General features: G+C 43.4%; 1 protein-coding gene across 1 annotated transcript; it reads left to right on the forward strand.

The window, feature by feature from the left end:
• The first annotated feature begins 1,673 nt into the window (after positions 1-1,673).
• On the forward strand, positions 1,674-5,096 carry LOC111141306 (otoraplin). Its single transcript, XM_022493765.1, has 4 exons — positions 1,674-1,788; positions 2,416-2,555; positions 3,880-3,990; positions 5,073-5,096. The coding sequence occupies exons 1-4, from the start codon at positions 1,674-1,676 to the stop codon at positions 5,094-5,096; spliced, it is 390 nt and encodes a 129-aa protein (XP_022349473.1).
• Positions 5,097-9,410: the final 4,314 nt, after the last annotated feature.

The following is a 9,410-nucleotide window of genomic DNA, read 5'->3' on the forward strand; positions in this document are numbered from 1 at the left end:
ACCTGCTTTTGGAAATGACTTCTCGTTCATCTTTTCCTTGAAGGGAAACAGGAAATGAGGAATTTAAAATCTCAATTCGGGCGCACCTCGGTGTTCATTTGGCTAAGCGTCTGCCTTCAGCTCAGGCCATGATCACAGGGTCCTGGGTTCAAGTCCTGCATGGGGCTCCTTGCTCAGCGGGGAGCCTGCTTCTCCCTCTGCTTGTGCTCTTTCTGTCTCTCTCTCTCTCTCTCAAATGAATAAATAAAACAATATCTTTTTTTTTTTTTTAAAAAGTAGTTCTGGACTGTAGAGGCTGTAGTATCTTTAGCTATAATGAAGATATTGAATTAAATGAGCTTCTAAATCTGGGCCAGCTGTATAAAAGATTGTCCTCTGAAAACAACACATACATACTCACATCCCACTCCCAAATAAAACCTTTTACGAAAAAAATAATACTGTAAGTATATTTTTGCTTTACCATTTTATCCCTAGTTTTGTACAAAATTATTTTGTAAGTTGAATGCTTGTCCCTCATCTTGTGAGGTGACGGCACGCTAGGGGGAGGGAGGAGGGGGAGGTTCTGCTCTGAAATCTCGTCATCAGCCAAGTCTGACAGGGCATCCTGACAGGGACCTCTATTCTAGAAACAATGGTGCGGGTGTGTGTGTGTGTGTGTGAATCTTATGAAAGAGACACCAGCCCCAAACACTAGAAAAAGCAGCAACCTATTGTCTGTCTCTCCTCACAGAAAGTAAATCCTTGCGGCCAGGGAATTTTTTTTATTCACAGCTATATCTCTTATGCCTGGAACAGCGCTCAGGAAATATTTGTTGACTAGATGGGAGCTGGGTATTGGCCCTTCAACTTTGGTGATTTCTAGCAGCACTCTTCTTTCCATGGGAAAGATTCCCAGAAGCAGGGAGAAGGGCGGTAACAAGAGCCTCTAGCTTTCTTCTGTCTCTACCCAGGAGCAGGTTTTGAGACTGAATTTCAAATGTCCCAGAGGGTTAAAAAAAAAAAAAGATGGTTCCATTCTTTCCAACTCATCTATGTCCTCCTTTCCACATTTGCTGGGGTCTAGATATGGTCATGGCTCATGTGTTCCAAACCATATCTGCCTCAGGACAGACACGACTTCTGGAAATTCTATCATGGGTGATTTGTAAACTTAAGCGTCCTTGATTTATTTAGTCTATAAATCCACATGTTTACTAATCGGATTTGTTTCAACGAACATACTGTGTCCTAAGGATATGGATCTCTCATCTTCAGCAGATTCCTCTACTTAGAACCTCTTTGCTCCTAAGTGGAAAGAATATGAAAATGGAGCCAAAAAAACAGTTTTAAATGATTTAAAGTTCTCATAGTTCTTTCCACAATTCCCTGCTAGGGCAATATACCACAGCTAAAAAGACTTTACCGATGGTGGACTGTTTGGGATATCATTTGTGTATTAATAAAAAAAAGAAAAAGACCTCGAGTTTGGGTCTCTTTGGAAAATCAGATGCAAATAAGCCCCTGGATCCCAGGGGCTGTTAGGAAAGCAGAGGAAGGAACGGTGGGCACCTTCCCATTGGCCGGGGGGGCACTCACCCAGATGTCTGGCTTCCACATAAAAGACAGGAACCACTGCAGTCAGCTTCCACTTCTAGTTAAAGGACGACAGCAAAAACAGCCAAAAAAGGAAGATGGCCAGGCTATTATTATTTTCCCTCCCAGGTCTTGTGGCCATATGTGCCGTGCATGGAATATTTATGGACAGACTTGCTTCCAAGAAACTGTGTGCAGATGACGAGTGCGTGTGTAAGGACCTTTTTTATGCCTTTTATTATCTTTCTATTATAGAATTGAAAAAAAATCCACTAATAGCTGAACATCTAATTGGCTTTAAGTGAATCTTCTCTAATGTGTATGTCGCTAGCTCTGTTTCTCATGGTCTGTACCTTTGGTGTCTTACTATGGAGAATTCACTTAGTTAAGATTCTCAGCTTTCAGACCTTGGCTATATTACTCTTCTTGAACTGAATGGGAACTATAAACTGGGAATTACTGATCTCTCTGATTTCCTAGTTTTCTGATATGCCTAGCCTTTTTACTGTTAGAAAATCGAGGAGACTGGGGTCACCTGGGTGGTTCAGTTGGTTAAGCATCCGACTCTTAATTTTGCCTCAGGTCATGATCTCAGGGTCATGGGATTAAGCCCCGAGTCAGGCTCTATGCTCCGCAGGGAATCTGCTTCTCTCTCTCTCTCTCCCTTTTCCACAATTCCCCCTCCCCATGAGTTTTCTCTCTCTCTCTCTCTCTCTCTCTCTCTTTCAAATACACAAATAAATCTGGAAGAAAGGAAGAAATGAAGGAAGGAAGGAACAAACGAACGAACAAAATCCAGGAGACTAAAATGTAGTCATTTCAATGTTTCTTTTCTTCCAGACACTATTTCTCTGTCCCGAGCTCGAGAAGATTACAATGCCCCAGACTGCAGGTTCATTAATGTTAAAAAAGGACAGCAGATTTACATTTACTCAAAGCTGGTGCAAGAAAATGGAGCTGGAGAATTCTGGGCTGGCAGTGTAAGATGAGATCCTTTCAAATATACACACATCTGGGGCGCCTGGGTGGCTCAGTGGTTAAGCCGCTGCCTTCGGCTCAGGTCATGATCCCAGGTCCTGGGTTCGAGCCCCGCATCGGGCTTTCTGCTCAGCAGGGAGCCTGCTTCCTCCTCTCTCTCTGCCTGCCTCTCTGCCTACTTGGATTTCTCTCTGTCAAATAAATAAATAAAATCTTAAAAAAAAAAATAAAAATGCTTTAAAAAAAATATACACACATCTGAACATAGGTTGCTCTTAATGTTTTCTCTCTGATCTACCTTCAATATATTTCAGTGTTTGGAATAAGCTCTTAAGAACAATGGAGAGGTTTAGATGCAAGTGTCGAAATTCACACACATTTGCTTTTGTTACATTTTGAAGAAAAAAAGAAAATTTCATAACAAAACCAAATATAGGTTTGTGTGATGTGTTGTCAAGACCTAGTCAACCATGTGGGGGCTTGAACACCCCAAAGAGCTTGAAACTTACTCAAAAATGTTTGCACGGATTTGCCAAGGAAAAGGCATGCGTGTTGGCAGTCAGGCTCCACTTCAACATTTTAAAGGAAACTAACACTCTCCTCAGTTCCAGAGAATCTGCTTTCTTCAGTGAAAACCGGCAGGGGGTGGACCCTAGGGAGGGATGAAGCCGAGCTGGTTTCCTGTTCTCATCTGCAGCCCCACAGACAGACTCTCAAGGAATGAATGATTAAATCTTAAATTCACTCAAGTATCTGTGCATTCAAATTTTTAACTGAGAAAGACCTGTTCTTTAAAATAAAAGTATCTATTTTGTTCTTAAGAAATGTACTGACTGAGAAACAAACTGAGGGTTTTGAAGGGGCCGGGGCGGGGGTGGTTGGGTGAGCCTGGTGGTGGGTATTATGGAGCGTACGTATCGCACGGAGCACTGGGTGTGGTGCATAAACAATGAATTTTGGAACACTGAAAAGAAATTAAATAAAATTTAAAAAAGGAAAAAAGAAAAAAATAAAAGTACTGACTTTGTTTATGGGTTCCAAAAAGATTTCGGGCAGCTCACAAGATTGCATAAAATAAAGGAATGCTCAGTGAGACCAGGAAGACGGGGCCACAGAGGAACAGAGATACACTTTCTGTGGCTTGACTCAGTGGCTGTGAATGAGCTTCAAATTTCAAAGTTGGATCTGAGGCCCCTGGAACCCAGAATGAAAAAGCGGGACATTGCAATTCTGTAATTCTCATTCACAGCAAATGCGAGCCCAGAGGGTTTCTAGAAGTGGACCTCCATCCGCAATCCCCTGACTGTTACTCTTCTGGGCACTCAGGTTTATGGAGATGACCATGAGGACGAGATGGGCACCCTGGGCTATTTTCCCAGCAGCGTGGTCGAGGAGCAACACGTGTACCAAGAAGCCACCAAGGAAGTCCCCACCACGGTAAGTGTTTCTGAGGCCAGAGATGGACTCAGATCCTAGGCTAATGCAGGCAAGTGTTAAAAATGAATCATGTCGGGCGCCTGCGTGGCTCAGTGGGTTAAGCCTCTGCCTTCGGCTCAGATCGTGATCTCAGGGTCCTGGGATCGAGCCCCTCGTAGGGCTCTCTGCTAGCCAGGGAGCCTGCTTCCCTCTCTCTCAGTGCCTGCCTTTCTGCCTATTTGTGATCTCTCTCTCTCTCTCTGTCAAATAAGTAAATAAAATTTAAAAAAAAAAGCTTTAAAAAAATGCATAACGTCTCTTACAAGACTCACTGAACAACCCCCCTACTTGCCGTGGAGGCTTCCCCGAGGACAGGGAGGTTTGGGCGAACATTTACACCTATTCCCACTGTTGAAAGGTTATTGAACCCACCCCCTTTGTTTTTAGATACAAGTTATCCTAGGAAGGAGTCCATGTCATAAAAAAAGAAAGGAATATAGTATTCACGGACTCTTAACTGAGGGTTATATTTATTTACTAAAGCACCTGGGCTGGGAAAAATTCAGCACCTGTATTTAATCGAATCAAAACATTCTGGAAAAAAAAATCTTTGGATGCCTTATTTCTGTGATAGATAGATTCTACTTATGTTTGAAAAAGGAATTATATTCTTTCCAATGCCCTGGGGTCTTGCAAACCCCAGAAGAGACATAAAAGATCCCCTTTGAGCTACTTGGCAAGGTGGTTGTTCTGAAGACATTCTCCTGGAGCTAATTGCTGCATGAAATAACTTCAAAACATTGCCCAACCCACACAAACGGGACTCACTTGTCATCCCTTCTGAGCATGGAGCTTGAATGTGTCAAATAACCACCAATTAAAAGTGTATTTGAGAACCTTCATTTTAAGTAGTTTTTGACTTGAGGTGATAATTATGTCATATTCTTTGGGGTTCAACCTTATTTTAAATCCAGATTTCCCTTTGATGACCTATGATTTTTTAAATAAAGAAAATGCATTTGTTTTCTGTCTACTCAGTTCAACCTTTTTCTTTTCTTTTTCTTTTTTCTTTTTCTTTTTTTTTTTTTGCCTTTTTTCCCCAGGATATTGACTTCTTCTGTGAGTAAGAAATTAGACCTGCAAATAAAAAGGAAACACCAAACAATATAAACAGTGAAATAACAACAACAACAAAAAATATGTGTCCCTAATTTCTGACTTTTGTTTCAAGGCTTTATTTATTACAGGAGGGCTGGGTCTTGGGGGCCAGTGGTGGTAGATGAAGGAGTAAATTCTGTTCAGTTCTCTGCTGGCCTGGTCTTCCCACCACCTGGAGGTCAGGGCGATGTTTGGCTCAAGGGGGAGAATTGAAAGCAGAAATTCTTTTTCAGCCTAGAGAATCCTCTCTTACACAGGAATGCATACAGAAGACGGTTCATTTGTATTACTTCTTCACTGTAATTCTTGCCAGTTCTTTGGCTCCTTATACAAACTTGGTAGGTGACAGGTCTTACTTTGGACATGCTGTTTTCTAATTATTTGTCTTACTGGCCATTGGGAGTGTTATAATGTACCCAAAGGGGCTATATCCTCAAGGAATATGCCAGGATTGTTGTTACTTTTAATATTTGATGCCTTTGAGATGTGAAACTGGTGCGAATGGACGAGTTGTTTGGACTCATAGATATTGGACTCTGCCTCTTTCTCTTTACTTTTAAGTAAGTATGTGTGTCTGTAATAAGGGAGGAGCAGCTTATGAAATATTTGTAATGGGATAGTTTCCCCTTTGTGAGTGCTGTTACTGCAAACATTCGAGCTTCCAATCAAGAGACAGGGGGAAAAAGTCTGTGGGTTATTTTTCTACTTCTCTTTCAACTTCGAATTTCCTCTTCCTGTGCAATGTCCCCGAGTCAAGGATGATGTGGGAAGAAATCTGGTGAGGGGGATTGGTGGTCCCAATGGACATACAAGTTTCTCTACATTTAATTGGAAATTTACTTTGATTGTTCATTCCTAGTATAATTCTTTTGATGTAGTCATGAGTCTGTTTACATGTAATTAAAATGCCTGTACTCAAAAAAACTGACAATTTCTGACTTAAAAATTGTTTTAAAGCATTTTTCACCTGGGGGCGTCAAAAGTTAGAAGGAGCTTGGAAATGAGGTTGGTTCCTCAGTTTTCTGTGATCTGTTCATCCCACCAGGATGAGGAGGAGAGCATTTAGGACAAGATGGAGACTGGCACTCCAGGGTCATTTTTTTATCTGTGTCCACTATGATTTGGGGTGAATATATTTTTGCCAAATTCTAATGAGGTTCCATTATGTGCAATGGTACCCCAAAAAAGCCCCCCAAACCCAAACCCATCAGTCCACTGCCTCTGTCTTACTGCATGCCATAAAATGTTTCAGGCAGCAACTAGGAAGGTCGACACAATTTAAGATAAGAAGCATTTATCCTCTGTTTCTATCTGCCTCTCACTTTCTGGTTCCCCCATTTCAGGTACCCCATTATCCCTCAAGACACCCAGCATCCCTATGATAACCTTTGTCTGCCAAAGTCCCCATCTGTCTGGCCTCGTGCTTCCAGCTTTCCCCCCAAGAGCAGGGCTTTGGGCTTACAGTCCCTCCTGGCCACACCGGCCTCCCCTTCACCAGAACCAATTTCACCCAGGACTTTTGGGGTCCCTGATTGGTTTCCATCTTCTGGGGGCTGAGCTGCATCACCAGAATGGAAGTACATGTAGGGACTTTAAAACACCAGCTAGCCCCTCAGATGGCAAAGGGCCATCCCTGGCCCAGCAGCTACATGGGCCTCTCTTGGGCGCTGGTTAAGAAGGCAGAACCCACTGAAGACTTTCTGAATCACAATCTGCATTTTTTCACAAGACCCCCAAATTCGAGATTCATGGATGCATGGGAGGGAAAGAGAAACCACCTTCTACCCTCCTTGCGTCTCTGGCTGGGCCTAGGAATTAAACTGACATAGACAGATTACCAGGAGGAAAGCATGTGTGTTTAATTTCATGTTTTTACGTGGAGATCGGAACTTTCAAAGGGAAAATGAAGACCCAAAGAAGCCGTTAGAGTCACGTACTTATATACCTTTTTCAACAACGAACAACAAATTGTGGGACGTGACAAGACAAAGTGGCTTGGGCACAGGGCAGTAAATCGTGGGACATTGACTAGGAAACATACAAGGAGAGAAGTGGAAGATAAGGGTGATGGCAGAGGGATCGTTTGCGTGGGTGCCTTCCAGAGCTGACTCTCAGGGCCTAGGGATAAGAACGTCCCCTTCCCTGCGCACCAGGGGCACCTTCTTTGTGGGAAATTTTATGGCCTGTTTTTAGGTGGAAAGGGGGTAGATCAGAGCCCCTCCTGTGTCTGCACTTTTCTCTCCCACCTTCAGCTCAAAATTATCAATACACCAGAGGGCATCTTCTACGGTACCGTGTTCTGAATCCCTTGGACATTAAAGGTTATAAGCAACACTCATTTTAGTTCTCTACTCTCCTCCGACACATAAAGAAATAAATGAAAAAAACAAGAGCACCTGGGAGTTGAAGCAGCTCTCCCAAGATTGAACAGGCAGGATTTCCACATTCCTAAACCAGGACCCCCACATCCACCCCACGTTGTAGGCACTGGCTTAGTGTCTACAGACCTCTACCTTCGAGAAAGGGGGGCCAAGGGGTGGAGAAGTGAGAGTCTGGAGGACAATGAGGCCTCTTGGGGAATCTTCCTTCCTTCCCACTACGACCAAGGGTATCTTCTGCCTCTAAGAGGTTCTCAGTTATGGACGTTGTTGCTTTGCAACCTCAGGAGCTCCTGAGAAATCTGGAACCGGGCCCTGGGAGGGCATGGGGAGACTGGGAAAGAGGTAGACCACTCCAGATGGGTAGGGGGCCATTTCCCGAAGGAGGGGACTTACAGGCTTGTTGTGGGCGGCAGCAAGATGAGTGGGGGACCTCTACCGCTCTTTGTGTCCAGCTCGAGGGTCAACTGGTGGTCACATCCTCTCCGTGACCTCCCCCAACAGACATGAAAGAAAACAAAAAAACCCAAACAACTAGGTCTAGGGATCCCTGAGGGAACTTCAGCTTGTAGGTTTCCTCTATACTCCCAAGCTGAGGCTAGGTGTGTGTATCTGTGTAGTGTTTCATTTTTCCATATAGTTGTACTATTTCCTCTGGGGAGAAAACCAAGGCTTTCATCATCCCTTATGTATCTATAATGGAATATTCCTCAGCCATATAGGAGAATGAAATCTTGACATTTGCAACCACACAGATTAGGCTAAGTGAAATAAGTCAGTCAGAGAAAGACAAACACCTTATGATTTCATGTATTTGGAATTTACAAGACAAGAAACAAAGAAAGAAAGAAGAAAAGAGACAGACTCTTTTTTTTTTTTTTTAACTCTTTATTCAAAAAACAGACTCTTAACTCTAGGGGACAAACCAACGGTTGCCGGCGGGGAAGCAGGTGGAGGGCTGGGCGGAAATAGGTGAAGGGGATCAAAACTACATTTACCGTGATGGGCATTGAGTTTGTCTGGAATTGTTGAATCACTATACTGTGCCCCTGAAACTATAATAATAATAATAATAAAAGAATTTCCACACCCCTGACCTCACAGAACATGGGAAACAATACAGCCAGTGGATTCAGGAGCCAATTTAGGGCAAATGGTGAGACTTGGCCTCAAGCAGAGCTATTCAAAGGGGTTACCAGGGCTAGACGAGAAAAGCACTGAAACTCATCCGAGGTGAGAACAGTCAGGGCAGGGAAGACCCGGCAGGCAATAAAATGAAATGAAATCTTGTTTAAGAGAACTGTGTAATTGGTGGCTCAGAGAAGTCGGGTGAGCCCAGAGCCCAGGGCAGCAGGGAACAAGGCAGGCTGTCCATTTCTTTCAGAGCTGTTGTTCCCTATGTGTGCATGCTTGAATAAAGTTCTGACCTTGCTGTACCTCCTTTTTCTTGGCTATTGAGGGGGTTCACATCATCTTCCTTGCTGGGTTATTGCAAGGCTTAAATGTCATATGGGGTGTGAAATAGAAGACGGGGGCCCCTGAGAGTGGGACCCCTAAGTGACAGCCAGTATTATCTGACCCGAGAGGGTCGAAGGGAGAGTGACCTTCCCTCAAGGAGCTGTGTAGTAATCTACCAGAGGCTTTGTGGATAAGAAATTGTAATTTCCCATTCAGACCATCTGGGATTTCTAAGCCGAAGATAGTTCCAGATTGCATGCGTTTTTTTTTTTTGTTTTGTTTTGTTTTTTGTGGTTTCATTTATCAAAACAAAAACAAAAAAACCCCGAAAACACCTGAAATTACCTGAAAGAGTCCCAAGTCGTTCCACTGGCAATCTGGTGACAAGGTGTGGCGTGTGTGAGTGTAATTTTGAAGTCCCAGTTCTGGCCACATCCCTTCATTAAC

Source organism: Enhydra lutris, unplaced genomic scaffold, assembly GCF_002288905.1.
Source record: "Enhydra lutris kenyoni isolate GAN:26980312 unplaced genomic scaffold, ASM228890v2 scaffoldscaffold6, whole genome shotgun sequence".
NCBI lineage: Eukaryota > Metazoa > Chordata > Mammalia > Carnivora > Mustelidae > Enhydra > Enhydra lutris.